Genomic DNA, 18,687 nt, shown 5'->3' with positions numbered 1-18,687 from the left:
GTCACAGAAGGAATTGTGCAGGAAAATGAAATGGAATTTTTAGCGGAAATAGGAAATTCAGATAAATTGGATAATCGGTGTCATACGATTTTAACCGTTACACCCCGATACTCATGACTTCAATTTATATCCGATGGGATTCACCGTATCGTAGGACCATTGGATCTTTGGACGTTTCAGGTGTGTTAGATCCATTAAGAAATGTTCTCACGATACTATACTCGAATTTAACACATTATCGCGGAGTCTGTAGTGTAACTATAAATCGACAAGAAAGATGAACTCATTCGAATTTGTTGGAAAATATCAGATGTCGTAAATGTGTTGATTCACCGACACCTATATCTCATTAAATATTGTATCTGCCGAGCGAGCCTACCTAATATGCTACCTATAGTCATTGACAGCAAGTTTTATGAATATTAAAATTTACAGAACTGATTATAATTGGCTATACTTTTATTTACGAGCAAGCGTGTTCAACCAAACTGATGTGTAGTACAGAGTACGAGATTATTAACTCGTCAATCAAACTGTATACGATATTAATATAATACAACAGCTAATAGGTCTGGTATAATCTGACATTAATAATCAGCTGAATAGCGTTTGGGGTCGGGTAAACACCTAACGTATAAACCGTATCAAATTATGTTCCCATTAGCTGTTTTGAGCAACAGCGAAAAAAAAATATTTTTAAATTAAAATTTTTGTTGCTAAGCGTAAATATTTCGTTCAATGTTTTATTGAACGCATTCAAATGAAATGAGAACTTTTAAGTATGGCGCAGAGAGTTTCGTTGGATGCAAACCAAGAACCAAAAAAAAAAAACTTTGAAATATAAAAACAAAAAACTTTAAAAAGCCAACCTCAATTTCATTCGCCTCGGTAGCTTTATTTCGTTGAATTGAAATGTTTTAAAAGAAAAGAAAAAAAATCCAATTGAAAAGGAAAATGTGCATACAAATTTCCAACTAATATCACCTCGAAGTGCACGCTGGTTTAATTGAGTGTGTAATAGAGTGTGTGTATTGGGACGTGTGTATGTATACAATAGTATATTGTTTGAGAGGTGTGATAATTGAATTGAATGATACCTACAGAAAATGGCATTGACTCTCTTGAATACACAATGAATTTTTCGAATTGTGTTGATAAAATAAGGAACTTTATTTTTGGAAAATCTATTTCTAAATTTAGAATCCAATTTAATTTTATAAAATCATAAAATAAATAGATCTAATTATAGAACGAGTTGAACAGAGAGAGAGAGGTGTGTGTTCTGTGCTGTGTGTTCTTGCTGCAGCTATAATAGTTGTGGCATTATTGTGCGCTCTTTCAGAGTTGACTTCTGACTATTTTTTTTTTCGCTTAGACATGCTCAATTGTGACTGACATTGAACATTGATTTCTTTGAAATAAATACACAACAAAAATTAATTATTATTTTAAAATTAATTAAATTGATTAATCATTACGAACACGAGCCAGACACAGGCACACACAGACACACTCGCATACAAGAAACACAAGGCATAACCAATACGAATACAAATCATATGAAAAAAATGTCTGATCACGCATCTTTTTAATGTTCAAACCGAATGGTATTGTATATGCTACAATGCTACATGCATACTTAACTTAAGCAACACAACCTTCGTTTTTAAGAATCGAGTACAGTGATTGCGAAACGTCAGTGAAAATGTATCGGAAAATAATCGAAATTCCCTCGACAATTGTGGCAGTTATTCATTTCGATATGGGTTCTTAAGTCGTCTAATACAGTAAAATTGTTAAGGGAATTAAAATCAGACGATAATGTGGGCTCTGTACATTCCCGATGGCCATTGAATGGTAACGGGTCAATGTTTTTCCAGTGACAAAATTTATTTATTTTTTCTGTCGTTCTGTCGATAATAAAAGGAAATAAAAAAAAAAACGAATATACTACGTCAAGCACAACGTTTACACATTACGTAGTCTTTCAAATGAATACGTACATGAAATATGATAACACGGCGCAAGCATATATTAGTGTTGAATTTCTAGTCACCAGTAAAAATATAGGGCGCTTCTTCATTGATTATACTGTTGAAAGTTATTTACAGAGATATTGTGCTGTATCTAGGGCATTTACTTTTGAATTTATGCTTTGTTATTAGGACCAATTTTGTACACCCCCATGAGAATGGTTGTGGCTTGAGAAACAGGAGAAAGGGAACGGCTTACACTAAATATGGAACTTTATATCATTCGGCTTACAATTCTCTATAACAAATTTAGTTTGCCGAATTCTACAGCGTCACTAGTGATGAAGAAGATGTAATATGATTTGACAAAATTTAGAAAAAAAAGGGTTTGTCTCTTATTAATGATCACCCTGTATGAAAAATTGTATTTTACAATAATGTATTTTGTGGGCACACACTTGTATGCACAGTGCAGAGTCATATTCACAATCTCTTACTGCAACATCGGTCGCATGGAGTAGTAAAATAACTCTTACAAATTAAAGGAAAATCGATTTAAATTGGTTATCTTGGTTCATAGAACCTCCACTTCTTCTCTTGACTTTGATTTAAATGAAATTTCTCGTTTGAAGAATGACATGATGGAACCAGTGAAACTAAGGTCAACTGAAGGGAATGAACAGCGAATTTTTTAAAATAATTGCCAAAGAATTTCACCCCACCTTGTATGTCGTTGTTTGTTTGATTGTTGTGTTTCAATAAATATTTATTTTTTTCAATTTTCCTGTTATTGTTTCCATATCATGCTGCTTGTGTAAACGTCCCTGAAAAAATTCGCTAGACAACCGTGTATATTATACACATTCTTAAAACGACATTTAAGCATATCAATTAAAAGCGTTTATCATCGGACATCAGTCGTTCTAGCGATTTTTTTTTTGTTGCATTTTTAGCTGATCGTGATAAACACACAGCTGATAATTAGAAATTCTCTGTTGAACACGATGCAGAAAAATAATAATAAAATAAAATGCAATCGATTGGCGCAGCTGTATAATAAAATGCACAACGATTTATTTTACTCTCCCCGTACCTTTAGTCATGATTGGCAAGTAATAAACAAGAACTGAGCGAAGAAAAAATAAATGTGGAGCTTAAATACTTAATAAAATGAAACGAAATGTCAATGCCGTTTTAAATATTATTATGTATAAATACGACATGCACATTTTAATATATACTCGTTTGTGCATAAATTTGAGGTAGAAAATGAACTGAAAAAGAAAAAAAAATCAACGACAACAGCACAGAAACGCGTTCTTGCTTTTAATTTATTTATATTGAATTTGAAAGCAAACTGAAATATTAAATCTAGCAAATGACTGATATTTATGGTACACTTTTAGCAACATAGTCTAATTGTTATCATAAATCAATTTGGACGAAAAACTAGTCCATTATATGACACAGGGCCTATTTCGTTTCCTCAATTTCCACTCAAAATGAAAAAAGAAATTGAGGCGAGCGACTTCTCATTTCGGCAAATCGAAGAATCCACTTTCACTCGGGTTTGCTTCGTTAATTTTTTTTTTATTTCCCTAGACATTGTTTAAAGACTTACCCGCCACAAATATGATAAAAAACCATTTCCGTCTTCAAGAAATTTGATTAAAAAAAATGTTTTACGAAACGAAAATTCCTGTCAAATAAGCCCTGGTTCAGCATCGAATTTAACCTGAACGACAAAGAGAGATCGTCAACCATATTTCTTTTCTGTTTCACTCATTTCTAATTATTAAAATGAAAATTTTACTAGTTGGACGTAACTAACTATGGCTTAATAGGGGATCCATTTTGTAATAAACGAACAAAGCGATAAGCAAAAAGTCATCCAACGACATCGTGGTTAAATACACGACCATTCGTTAATTATCGTCGGTCATGTAATTCCATGGAGAAGAGTGATGGTTTAATGTTGGAGAAACTTTGTATGGCGTCTTTCTTCAGATATTTCATATGTAATTTGTTTCCCTTGAAATCGAATTAACAGTGTGTTTTTAAAAGCAGGATATGACTAATATCTTACTGAAACAACACTAAGACGCCCAGACAGTCTTCTTTCTCGATGAACACGTATCGAGTTTAAATAGGTACACATATTAAATATGAATGCGATGCGAGTTCAATGTAAACCGCAAAAAAAGAGGCAACAGTCTTGGCTTTTGATTACCTAGTTCATTATATGGAATGAATTAAGACCTGAAACAAGTTGTGAGATATATATAAATGGAAAAAAAGGGAAACGAAACTATAGACTAATTTCAGAGTGGAGTGAAAAAAAAATGTTTTTATTTTAAAATGAGTTGCAGAGCAATGAACTTACCAATACATGTAATTCGCTGTTTAGGATGGAACGAATCGATAAAATTTTCATCGAAGCGAAAGGGTGGTCCCGCTTTATAATGATATTTCAATGCATCCGCTTAGTATATTTGCCTGAATCAAGTTGGAACATTTGAACAGAAATTTGTAGTCGCATATGGACGGGACGGTTTGGTGTAAATTATTTACAAATTTTTTCAAAACGACAACGGAATGCACTGCTGTGTTAAGAGAACTTTTTATGGCTTCTTTCCCAAGCAGGTGGTTGAATACGAAAACGGGGAATGGAAAGTCCTCAAAACAAAAATGTCGTTTGAAGGTGAACAATACAGTATGGAAATGATTGAAACGACAGCCTTGGATTTTTGGGATATAAGGTCGATGCCGGGACTTAATATTGAGAAATATTTCACTAAATTTCACCAAATTTCAATAAAAAAAACCACCGAATTTAGTGAATTGTTGTAGTGACATTGCTCAATATTAGGCCCTGGCTGACCAGTTGGTAACATCAAGGATTTATTGCCCGAATTATTCCCAAATGATGTTGAATACATAATTTTGGATTGCAATATCAACGTTTATTGTGTGCATAATATGGATTCTACACGTTTCCCTGTACACACTGTAGAGCGTCGGTCCACCCTGTCATACAACATATCACCATAAATCTAAAAATGGCGTACGGCAACGCTTCGTCTGAATTATAATGGGGATCGAAGAATTGTCTATTTTCTACTTGACTGTACCTTTTGTTCGAAAAATTGTTTGGTTTAGAGAGACGAGACAAAAAAGAACCAACCATAAATTCGAAGCCATGTCTGTCGTTTCAAAAAACGAAAAAATAAAAAAAAAATAAAACAAAAATTCATTTTTCGAATATTTGTAGTCATAAAGAGACCTGTCTGAAGCATAATCGTTTTTTTTATAACAGAAAAAAGATCGTTTTTAGCTTTGAAATATTATGAGGTCAAAACCTAATACAACCAGTGCCATACATAGAGGCATTGGCACACATACACGCAGATATATGTATATGTTGAATAAATGGCAACCGAAACGATTAGTTACCAAGCATTTTACCTCTAAACATGAATATATATACCATCAATTGTACAACAAGACGAGAGAGAAGAAAAAAAAACAGCTGTTTCAAATAACAGCAAACGACTTAGCAACACAATAAAATAATCCTGGCCTCTGATGAATAACAATTCGAAGCTTTCATTTTGAATGTTTAAACAAAAAAATAGTCTCGAGCGATTTTTTTTTCTTCATGTTTTAGTTGCATAAATCACATACGAATTACTCATTTCACTCGTCTCACATTGGCCTTATAGTTATAAGTTGTACAAGATGACCAAAGTGAAGAAATTGAAATGAAGACAACAAAAAAACGACCAATTTTAAACAGAGAAAAAAATGCTTGCTACTTACTTGACCACATGTGCGAATAATGTTTGGTTGAGGTGGCAGCGGAGGAAACACCCACACTGGAGTTTGTCCGTAGGCTGTTGGGGCGGCAGGATGTTGTTGTTCGGGTGCCGAGACCACTTCTGGTGCTTCAACCGATACGGGACTCGATGACTCTTCACGTTTACGTAATTTGCTGCGGACAAGACGCATTGTTTTTAATGTGCCAGTACTTCCAACCATAATTTTATTTAAAATAATTGTTTTTTGTTTCGTTTCCCTTTTTTTGATAAAACTTAGTAGATAATAATAGGGTTTGCGTGTGTCAGTTCTTTGTAGTTAAATTTTAATTTGTTTTCAGTTATAGAGTTTTGGTTTACCACAGCTTAAGTTTATCAAGTCACAAGGTAAATTGCTTTCCAAGTAACGTTCGATTTATTTGTTTAAAATAAATTCTTTCTTTTTTAAATCAAAATCACTGATATTTTTATCACAAATTCAAAAACCTTGATTTGATCTTGGTTCTTGCTTCTTCTTTACTCTTTTTCTGTTATTAACTTAAAAACCCTTATGTTCCTATTGACTAGTTTCAAGTCCGTAATTTCATTGAAGATGTTTTTTTTTTGTTTTATTACTTTTCTTTTAGGAAAAAAATTAGTTTGACTGAATTTTTATATTATCGGCTTTTATGCTGGCTTTATCGTATAACTTCCACTTTAATAAATTTTCAATTTAACACGAAAATCAAAACAAAAAGCCAAACAAACAACCGAAGTTGAAAATTTGTAACGCGACGAAACGAATGCGTTCCTTTTAGCGTTGTTACTTCCACTACAGATATTCGATTTTTGAAGCAATACCTTTCAAGCCAAGCTGTTTTATAGAATATCATTGTGACGTCACGAATCGACTATAATACGGTTTTCAATAGAAATTTACAAACTCCGTATAATTGACTGGGCCAACTATGGAATACCCGAGAGAAATGTTGTCGTTTGAATGGTTTATTGTGTGTTTTGATGGTCTGAGAATTTGGTTTCATTTTGTAAAAGTTTCCATAATTAAGGTATGATTGAGGAATATTTAATTCGAGAGATTTGACTGGTGCCGCCACATCGAAGTAAGACGCTTCAATGTCCTTCAATGAAATTCCAAAATTGAACGTTTCAAACTGTGAGTACCAATTTTTAGGAACATTTTTATTGCTTCAGTAATCCTTGATTCGATATTTTCAAATTTAGAATAGTTAAATGCAGAAGTGGGACATGTCACATTAGCGAATTATAAAAATATAAAAATATAAAATTTCATTGATTTAGCTATGTGTCAAATAAGCTGACAATGTCAGTAATAGGTTTTTTTGTGTTAAACTATCAGAACGGAAGTGATAAATGAAATTTTATTTTTCCTATAATTCTCTAATGTAATATGCTCTATATCCGTATTAAACTATTCAAATGACATATGTTCCATGGTATTACCACCATTGTTAATAAAAATTGCATTTAATTCACAGAAATACTCGAGTTATCACTATATCGACAACAGATACGAGCTACTGGTTTTACCTCACTGATATTCATTTCTTGTCATCAAAGTTTCCACATTATCAACCAATTGTCATTACAAAATTAGAATGTCGCTATGCCAGTATTGATGTGATTCGGGTACGAACATATGAGATTTCCGAACTGTAGTCGTGAATTTGTCGTGTGGATAAGATGCAAGCAAACAATGTTATAATATGCCTTTCGGTACGCGACGGTTATGTTATTTCATTTGCGTATATGTTATCCGCCGTACTATTGGAGTGTATAGTAAAAACGTACATCATACATCATTTTCTATGTGATTATATATATATGTGCGTATTGTGTCCTATATTCGATAGATTTGATGATATTGCTAGGTATATGTACGTACAGATGGGTAGAATAACGTTGCAAATATGTGTTTTTTTTTCACACTAGCTGAAGAGCAATAAACACCCGAGTTCTTCCAGAAAATGAATAGACAAAGCCACAATGACGCTGTATTTGCTTGATTTGTATGTCGATTCGCAGCAAAAACAAATTTGTAAATATTTTTGATAATTTTGCCATTATACGTATGGGTTTGGCAATAATAAAACAGGAATAATTTTCGTAGTTACACAAAAACGTTTCTTTTTCTCTAGAATTATTTTTTTTCGGTAATATAGAAAAAATAGAATGTGTTTTGAATTTACGACCTTGTTTTCGAATCAGAGATAATCAGAAACGTGATTAGAAAACGCAAAGAAAAATATTTTGTTCGTTTGAACAGCTTTTACTTGGTAGAGAGGATGTAAATATTATTCATTTCCGAAATTTTTATTGTTTTCTTTTTCACCATTATGTAGTCAATATGGTACGTATTTCTTGAATCGGTGATGAAGTATTGGAAAATAACTTTTCGGTACAACAATACGAATGAATCTCCACATAATGTGTTCTATGTCTACGTTCCCAACAGACAAAAATGACGAATTTAAAACGATCTTTGCTCAAACAGAATTATCCATTTCTAAATCTTCAAATAAATATTTTTATGGTAAAGTACAGAAACTGAAGCCAAGTCTGATTAGTTACTTGACTTAGTCTTGATCTTGATAAAAGATGGAGCTTGTATGCCAGAAATTATGAGAAAGTAAAGACGCATAAACTTATATGAATCCATCGATTCTAATAAGAAATATTTACCTTGGCATAAGGATTTGTTTGGGTATACATTAACTCATATGTAAGGGTATACGGTAAGGTTGCTTCAGAACATTTGCATCGAAATTCAACAAATGCGTCATTTATTCACGGTTCGTATTCTGTGTACAATGCGTAGTTCGAAGTAATAATAAAACAACCGCCCAATACTATCCGCTGATGGCGTTGAATTTCGATGCCTTCACACCTTTACATTATGAAGTAGCATAACATACGCTGTGTGGTGATAAATATAGTTTAATTGATTCAAATGAAGTGCTGTAACTTTCAGCCCTTACGTAATGTACTATGTCCCGTCTGAACGCTCAGGTTACGAATATTCGCGAGGGGGAAACAACGATTAAAAATCTTGTCGCACCGTTCGACCATTATTCGCCTATTTCGCACATTATTTACCTTTATTCGGCCGAACCCACCATTCGCTAGTGTTGTAGTGTTGAATATTCGTCAATTTAAATATTTTCAAGCTAGCATGGATCTTCGAACTTGGAAGTTACCCGAATCCTAACATTCGACAAAGACAAAATCGAGATGGAAGTCTAATCCCTTTGTGTGGAATATGTTGCCCTCAATTCTACCCGATAATTCGACCCAAAAATTTCTCATCGTGAGAGCGTAATTACAGACGCATTCCATGTTAACATATTACGAAGTGAAGCATCGATAATCTGATCGGATCGAATTACGTTTTCGTACGTTGATGTCGTTAAACTCAAAGCGTTACATTAGAACACAGACACGATCAATGTTTCGTGTGATTTTCGACAAACGACCTTTTTTGTTACGCTCGATGAGACGTAAAATTTGTTTATTAAAACATTTCTGAGCACACCGTAAGATATTAAATATCGTTGATGGTCATCACTCCCTGCTAACATCGGGATATGTTTATATTCAGAGACTGAGTTTACATTCTCTCATTAGATTTCATAATCTTTCTGAGAATATCATCTCGTCAGACGCGACAGGCGAAAGATATTAACCTGTTATAGACGGCAAACGTATGACCAGTGTTATTATCCTGTCTATTACTTCCATCGATCAAAGTATTTCTAATCGATTGAATTCTAATCTTGTACTTCAAGTTTTTTTAACATGCATTTTACTACATAAAGGACCATCTTACCCAGAGCTTGTCATTATTTTTGTCGTCGTTATCGGTGATAACAGATGAATAGCCGTATGTGACAGGTTAAATTTTCGAGCAATTCGATTCGATTCATGTTTCTACAGTCATGTTATAGTATATTACTTCCGAGGTTCCAAGTTGTTTATTTGATAAGTGGGGTGTTACAGCCCGACCCGAAGGGGAGGGCCGTATTTCCCACTTGACAAATAATAACTTGGAACCTCGTATGTACAATGCTTTACGTGATTAGGCAGTGTAAATGAAAATGAAACATGCCGTAACACGTAATAGTACATTACTATACCAGTGAAGTAATTTGATATCTCGTATCCAGATGAGTAAAAGTACTTTTACTCATCGTGATACGAGATATCAAATTATTTCACGTGTAAAGTATGGCGTTTTACTTTACGAGCGAGGGAAAGGGTCTTCACTAGTGAAGGAAAGGCCACATTACCTCACTAGTAAAGTAAAATACAATATTCGCGTAAAGGATTGAAATACCTATAAATATTGACCTCAAAAATAAAATCAACGAAATTGATGATAAATATTTCTCTGGTTAAACAGCGTAAAGTGCGAGTCATTCAGTAAACAACTCCATTTAAATTGTACCCACTGAACGATTGGTCTGGTTATCGTTTATGGGAAAGGTAAATTAGCAATTGTTAAAAAGATGAATTGAACCAGATGGAGTCTAATCAAACATTATAAAATATCACACACGAGCAGTATTATCAATTTTTGCGTCAATTTCATTAAGATGAATTTCTATCCGAAACGGATAAACTGCTGAATCAGACATGCTAATTCAAGCGGTCAATATTTGTCTCCATGTGCTACACTAAATCATTGACGATAATGGCTTCATTTTTATGACTCACACCATCTCTGGTATGGTTTAACAATGTTATTTAATTAAAGCGACCTTTTTGAGTTTAACCAGAACGATTTGTTTTTTTATGACAAAATGTTCGCGGTTTCGCGATTTATTTTTACTTTTGTGTTTTTCAATTATGGTTGTAGAAGGTGCAATCAAAGTCACAATATTCGTTGCTGTAGAGAAGAAGCTTTCGAGTTTATTGTTCAACATTTATGAACATTTTTTCCATTCCAGTTCGTAAAATAATGTCAAGGAAATGAAGTTCGCTGATCTTAAGTGAGCTATGAGTACGACATCAATTTCGACGTGCTCCCTTTCAAACGAGGGCCTGTTATGGAGAAATTTAATACCACGAATATGTGAGAAAATTCTCAAAATGTATTCAAATTCCATTCCGAAAAGGTTGATGTAATTGCAGAAGCTACTATACGTCGACTGTCTATACTGTTTTAGTTTTAAAGCCAATCTAACTTGGAAAGTGAAAACACAATTAGCTCGAACTATTGTGAATGGAGGCTCAATTTACATGCAATGAAGAGTATGTGAAACTATGTTAGGGTGACAGTACAGTGGATTGAGTTTGACCCCCATTCAGGTCAGTTCGGGTATTTATTTCAGCGAACCTGAACATTCATATCAATCATTCTAAGTAATTTTTAAGTTCAGGCCAGGTAATACCGACTTATTGCGAGTCTTAACTAATCCAAATCCATCATTATGGAAAACTTCTGTCAAAAAATGTACCAAAGCTGTCTTTTCTTGTAACACAGTGGAACGTAAGCTTAACTTTACTTCCGTAGTGTGTTGTTGTATACTAATAACAAAGCATAAATCATTACAAATTTATCTTGCCTGGTTATAAGAACCGACAAACCATCTGGAATATATTTCTCTTCCTTCAGATAAAATCGCACGAGTCTGAAAATTGTTTGTTTGCGTTTACCTCACTGATGATTACAATACGATCGAAAGAAAATGACCATCAAAGAATAAATTGTTGTGGAAGGGAAAACAGCATAAATGAATTGCAAATTTCACATAACAACGGCAATGTGTGATGTACACACTTGACTCTTCTTTTTGAGTAAACATGTAAACAGGAAAAGCGACGAGTGCGGAGAGAGAGGTTACAATCGATCATTCGACAAATTTATCAAATTGTTGCTATTTGTTCAATTTTTAAATTCACTCTGTGTGCTCTCGAAAAAAATATTTTTCAAAATATTTATACAACGACTTAGCACTTCATATTCATGTTTTCTTGTTGTTTGCTGCTGTTGGTGAGAATATTTATATGAGAGAAACATGTTTTCACAATCATTTTTTCTTCTTTCATTTCGACAAAATAATTACTCTGTTGCCAGCTGCTTTCTGAACACAATATTGTGGTCTTCGGTGCAAAAAGCATCAATAAATTATGTTAATTTATCCAGATGATTAAAGTGTCAAATGTAATCATAAATATTTTCACAAAAAATTATGGCGAAATTTATCAAGTGCCTGTTAAAACTTTGATAAAATTAGGTCGCTGTCAAGCTGGTCTATTGATTCATCATGGAATTCAATTCAGTAGGAAATTCCCGACCGAAATCATTTCGGTAATTAAGAATAGGTGAAAATCCACTGCGGTTGCAAGTTGTGTTAATAAGATGCATAAATTGCAGTGAGTGAATATAAAATGCACTACAGATGATGATATTATATGGGTCACAATAACATCAATTGATTACAAACAATTTTTTTTTAATCGATGGAGAACCTAATTATACGACACTTTGTCTCGTATCATATGCCAAAAAAAGTTAAAACTTTTTTTATAAATCATTTTGAAAGTCACTGAAAACACGAAAATTCGAATCGAAATCCAAAAATTTTTGATGACATACTGTATTTCTATTCGAATTTTCGTGTTTTTAGTGACTTTCAAAATGATTTATAAAAAAAGTTTTAACTTTTTTTGGCATATGATACGATACAAAGTGTCTTATAATTAGGTTCTCCATCGATAAAAAAAAAATTGTTTGTAACTCAATTGTTGTTATGGTGGTGAAATTTTGAATTGAAGCTGAAAAGAAATTCGAATCGAACTCTCATTTCCTAATTTTGTAGTAATATTAAGCGATTAAACCACCTTTCTCACATTACCTACAATTTATGTCATTTATCATTAAATTAGTGTAATCATCATTTCAATTTTACTGAAGAAAGTTGTTTGTGCCAATTTGGAAAAATTGCATTTAACACTCAAATTGGGTACCGGGAATCTTGCATTATAGAAGTTGAAGCAGAAATGGTAGGGAAATAATACGGAAGGAAATATATAAGATAGAGAAATTCCCAGAAAAGGTTCTCTATAGTTGTGTTTATACCAGGACCTAATACTAAGAATGGTTTCACCAAATTTCACAAAAAAATTCGTTAAATACGCACGTATTTGTATGTGTGGTAACATCGAAATTTCTTGAGGAAAGAATAGCATGAATTCGACTATAATTTTTGGACCTTATAGTTTCACTGGTATTTCTACCTATGTACGAAAACGGATGTAAGCGCCACACCTATGAGACACTCTAAAATGAAGATGTAACCGATTTAATGATTACACAATGGCACGGTTGCCGTTGAAAATGTGCTCTGCGTTTTTTTACTTATCAATGAAACTTTGGGAAAAACCTTCCTTATCGCCCCAATCAACATTTACACGAAAAAACTAATTCGAGCTTGCCTTTGTTAGAGATAATTTCGGGCTCAGGTAAAATCAAAATTATTGCTAAAATGTAAGAAAAAATAGCGGAAAGTAGGAGGAAAACATTTGCGATTAATGAGCACACAAAACGGCAACAATGTTCTTACCATTGAACATAAATTGAAAACAGCACTTCTTCCATGGCAACAGCTCTGCACACCGTAAACGAGATAAATGAAGAGGTAAATTACGTTAACCAAAAAAACACAAGTGCCTATTAACACCACTTGATCCGCTTAGTCACTTGTCGAGCAAACAATTCTCTATCTTAATCGTAAGACTCTCTCGCCGCTACTACAAACGAACTTAAAATGACTGAAATTATCCACATATCGAATCGCGAAGGGGACGCACATGAAAATCCCATCCGTTACATGAATGAATGTATCTTACTTATTAGCAAATTAACAAAATGTTAAAAATACAAATACAACAAAGTGAAAAAAAAATGAAACTGATAATCCATACTTATTAACAACTCGAGATCTTTCAACTGAATGTCTATTTATGAACGATTATATTAATTATATATTTCAGCAGCCATTGAATAGACTCATGTATTATATGGTCTATAACGAAATTTTTCAGTGTATCTCTCAATTTAAAAAAAAATGTCATTTTTATTGAAATGTATCGCAAGCTTAGTATAGAGGGTCCACATATTATGTTCGCCACACACAATGAACTCAATGTCGTGTGACGTTTTTATTTTTCTTTTAAATGTACTTCAATGTTTGACTATTTAAGTGCGTTGAAAAGGCAGTATTTATTGGCACTTTTCTAGCCTCACCTCGCCTAGAAACAAAGACATTGATCGCATAATTTGTGAACCAATTACATTTTCACACTGATATGCAAATGCTTAGACATTTAAGCTCATTTTTTTGTGTTGAAAAGTTATTATTTTCAATTAATACGTATAGGTACACACACGGTAATGAGTATAGCCTAGATTCGTATAATGAACCAATAAAATTAGGGCAAGTTTTTATTCATGCGCTAAATCAACTCGAGTTCAAAATCTTTAGAGAATTACCTTTATTCGTCTGACAACCCAATCAAATATGTCCAGGGATTCTATTGAAGTTTCTACTTCAAGAGTAAAGTGGCACCAATTTTTATGAAATTTATCGAAATTTTTGAAGAAATAGGCTACTTGACTCATTTGACGATTTAAACAATGGGTCAAAAAAAAAATCTCCCTACAAATTAAGAGGAGCTTAAAGCTCTATCGAGCTACACAAAACTCTATTTAAGATCTCTGAGCATAGCATATCCGAACTTTTCTGCATTGTTGAAACGACATGTCATTTTCCAATTCATTCATCCGATAACAAAACGAATGTTTTTGCACCACCAGTGTCAAAAGTATTTTATTTACTTCAGTAGAACGATTGTATAAACAGAACAATAAATTGGCCGGTATGTTGAATCCGCATCTGATTCGACCTGATAATATTTTGATGATTATTTTCGGTTCAATTTTATGTTTGTAAAGTGAACGATCTATTCAAACACACCCACTTTACGGGTGTTTTTGTTGCATAAACAATTCAAAATATCTGTTCGGTTCGGTTGGTTGCCAATAATCGTTCAATTGAAAATCAAACTCAAACCGTATACGTACCACTGGTACTAGAGATAAATGTATTCAGCTAGACGTTAAACTGTATCAAATTATGCAATTATCTAAATTGCAATGTTTAAATAGAGATGTGCGCTTGAGATGACACAGCTGTGTGCTTTAAGATACCAGAAAAATAATGAAATCTGAGACCGAAACGAAGGTCAAGGTTTGTGGATATGTTTAACAAATGTTACGGAAAATATGTGTCTGTACATCATTGTTTAATACGAACGTCCACATCAGCACACATATGTGTCATATGACAAGATTATTAGCGATGAAAAACTTGAACGAATTCAACGAATTTTGCTGGTATTTGGAACAGTTTCTGGTGAACGCTAGATTCGTTGGAAAACGATTGACTTGACGAGGAAAAATTTTCTTTGTTTCATTTTTTTTATTTGTGGAAGCATGTCGTTAAGCCAGTGAAGCATTGAAACAACAGCTAGGTCATGAACCATCAATGACATTGATCTTGAAAAATTCTGCTATGAAGGGAGCATCGATAAAGCTCGAACTTATACGCTTAATTGTGCTTTAATCGATGTTCCAGCCTAATGGAACAATGTTTTTAGTATACACACGAAATTATGCGATGAGCGAGTATCTGCCTGACCTGCATACAAAGTTGCATGATTTTCGATATTTCGTACGTGAACGGAAACTGATGATTTCATATCAATAGTTTTGAGCAAAGAAAAAAAAAACGAAATCGCAGCAATAAAACATGAATGGACTCGGAATCTACAATCGAAATGAATCGAATTCTTATCAGTTCGATTTGATTCGAAATAAATTCCATTGCCTTTCGTACGGATGCAATTGAAAGATTTGAAAAGCTGTATAATTTTCTCCGTATAACACTTAATCGTTTTGAGTCTAATGTCTAATAATGTTTACCGAATGAGTAAATATTTGAAAGAAAATTATATAGCGCTACTGACTCATGCACCTTTGCTGGAAACAAGTTACTTTGAAAATATACAGCAGCGTGTTTGAAGAAAAAAAAAAGCCAAACCAACGTAATAGCTAAGAACTCATACCTCATATAATTACTGAAAAAAATAAGAATTTTTAACGAGAGAACTTCCATTGAATTCCAAATTTTATTACTCTCTGCCAATGAAAGCAATTCGTCAGTCAGTCATTTGGTTCTGTTGTGTGTTCTGTAGTTATGGTGATGTATAGTTATTCAGGAAGTATTATAACGTACTATACGCAGTCTTTTTATTATCTTGAAAAAAAGTTGTTAGGCCGATAAAATTTACATACATCGATAGGAAGTGAATTTTTATGCGAATAAAGAACAACCGAAGCATTTGTGTCCCACGTGCGTTTTAGATTTTTTATTGCACTTCTTGAGCACTCAAGGTCGAGATTGAGGATAGAAGTAAATTTCTTTCTTTAGATGGAAATTTGAGTAAATTTAAACTTGAGGTTTACAATGACGTCGATACTTCACGAACGTAATTATTGTCATTGTGACGATTGAGCTATCTGTTAGGTTTATCAATTTACTTACAAGTGAAAATGACTCATCGAATACGAGGAACCTAAAATCATTTCTAGGTATTTCGCTCTGTTTCGCTATTATTATTATCAATGTGACCGTTGCAAAGTTGCTTCGATAATGTGTACAAATGATTAATTTGTTTATCTTTCTCCGGTAGCAGGTAGCAAAGTTGAAAATCAAACCTACCCAAGCTGATGTGTTAGCACTAATGACGCGGCAATTATTTTTTTTTTCGTATAATTTCACAACTTAAAGTACTAGCATTGATTTGGTAGAAAACATTTCGTCATGTTTATCTCTTGACTAGAAGTCATTTACACATAATAATCGTATCAGCATCTGGAAATGCAGATCTAACTCAGAAACATTTTTATAATTCTTCGGAATTACGATTATTTTCCACTTATCTATGTTTGTTGGATTTGGTGTTGTATGAAGAGATTTCTAATGAAATGCTTTAACCGAAAACAAAAACCAACAACACTTTTGGTTTTGTGTTGTACGCGCACATACGCGCAATTAGTACGATTTATTTTGTTGAGTCATATAAGTGAATGCTGGTTGTTTTCCCATAATACCCATTCATAGAATGTGTTATCAACGGTTTGGAAATTATCAGAATTTATGATAATCCCTAAATTATGTCGAAAGTGGTCAATAAAGTATAGCACAATTCGAGTCGGTTGGGTGTAGATTGTCTAGGTTGTTAGACTAATTGTTTTTTTCTTTTTCAGTGTTGTTGAAAGGTTTGGTGCTAATGCTCAGTAAAATTGCTGGAGCAGACGTAAATTAAGTAGTTTGTGCATGATCTTTTCATTTGAGTTCATCGTTATTTTCCTCGAACGGATGAGTGTGGAAAGTTTTATGCAACGCACGTACCGATAGTTAGTAAAATAAACAGATGTTTTACACAAATAAACGTTATCAGTATGATGCTAACATCGGTCAGTTTTATTTATAGCTCTCGTGCATATCGCCCCAATCACAGTTAGCATTATCAGATAGGGAAAAAAATTATCAGCGGAAAAGAACCATCAAAGATACAGCGCTACTGCATTTATTATGACTGCAACTCTGTTGACCCCACATGATTTATTTTAATAAGTATTTTTGTGGTGAGTGGATTTAATCGGTTGTCAATAACAATTTGAATAAAAAAAACGACACGACGCCGGTAATACCGAGAACACGTTAATGTCTTGAATTTTTCCTATTCCGAACGAATGAAAATGATTAGAAAATTACACAATCGGTGGAGCGTAAATACTTTTACTTTACTAGTGAGGTAATGTGGCCTTTCCCTCACTAGTGAAGACCCTTTCCCTCGCTCGTAAAGTAAAACGCCATACTTTACACGTGAAATAATTTGATATCTCGTATCACGATGAATAAAAGTACCTCGGGCTGAAGCCCTCGGATACACATCTGGATACGAGATATCAAATTACTTCACTGGTATAGTAATGTACTATTGAAGTAATCGAACGATCAGAACGACAACAGTTTTTTTAATAATTTGATAATTTCGTTACCCTGGCAAAGCGATGCTACCTGAGCCTGATGAGTTATTCTTTATTTATATTTCTTTGGCTAGTTTCACAGGGATTTTCTTTTGTTTTTTGCTTTTTATTTTTATCTAATTGGACTTTTAACTAAATGTGTTGTTGCTGTAACGTCGGTTATGAATGAAGTTCAAACGTTTCTGTGACAGGTTTTGACTCTTCTTTAGTTGCAAATAGTGCTAAGACATTTAATTTTATGAAATCAGATGAATGGGTATTTTCGTTCAGGGCGGCAAAAATTTGTCGCATGTCGCGACCTAATTAAGTACGGCTATTTCAACGATCGACATGTTATTCTATACAAAAAATTGTTCTAGAATACGCGGATCTTTTCAATAAAATTCATTTTGTCTTAATAATGTACAGTCAGAGGCAGTGAAATTTCAACATGAATTCAGCTGTTCTTCACGCAAACAATCAACACTGTTACGTCTTTACTGAAAGCGTCTGTAGCCGAGATAGAAATAAATTTGTTTGAGCTGCCCCGGTTGCTAGAGAAATACGTCTATCGTTATATTCATATATTCAATGAAAAGTTTATCATTAAACTGTACATTTCAACGCTTAGATTAGCTTACAGTCGACGCCAGTGAAATTTAGTGGGAAATTTGGTTCAGCTGATTGTCAAAAGGTCTTGGCTGGTCCACTTAGGCAGACAAAACTATATATATGTCTTAATACAGTTTCACCAGTACCACACGCGGGCGTGTATCAAGTACAT

At 33.5% G+C, this 18,687-nt stretch overlaps 1 protein-coding gene and 1 long non-coding RNA gene across 4 annotated transcripts in view; both read right to left on the bottom strand.

Annotated features, from left to right (window-relative positions):
- The window catches only part of LOC119069819, a 108,764-nt gene that overhangs the window by 13,007 nt on the left and 77,070 nt on the right, over positions 1–18,687 (bottom strand). For all 3 annotated transcript variants that reach the window (XM_037173982.1, XM_037173983.1, XM_037173984.1), the window contains exon 6: positions 5,793–5,964. In XM_037173982.1, the coding sequence (XP_037029877.1) occupies positions 5,793–5,964 (172 nt within the window). The remainder of the gene's footprint in view (positions 1–5,792; positions 5,965–18,687) is intronic.
- LOC119069824 lies at positions 1,371–2,312 on the bottom strand. The gene is made up of 2 exons (XR_005086414.1): positions 1,479–2,312; positions 1,371–1,411 (listed from the first exon to the last, which is right to left on the bottom strand). It is a non-coding gene; the product is annotated as an uncharacterized LOC119069824 (long non-coding RNA).

Source organism: Bradysia coprophila (assembly GCF_014529535.1).
Source record: "Bradysia coprophila strain Holo2 chromosome X unlocalized genomic scaffold, BU_Bcop_v1 contig_39, whole genome shotgun sequence".
Classification (NCBI taxonomy): domain Eukaryota; kingdom Metazoa; phylum Arthropoda; class Insecta; order Diptera; family Sciaridae; genus Bradysia; species Bradysia coprophila.
This window is presented reverse-complemented; position numbering and strand designations above follow the sequence as displayed.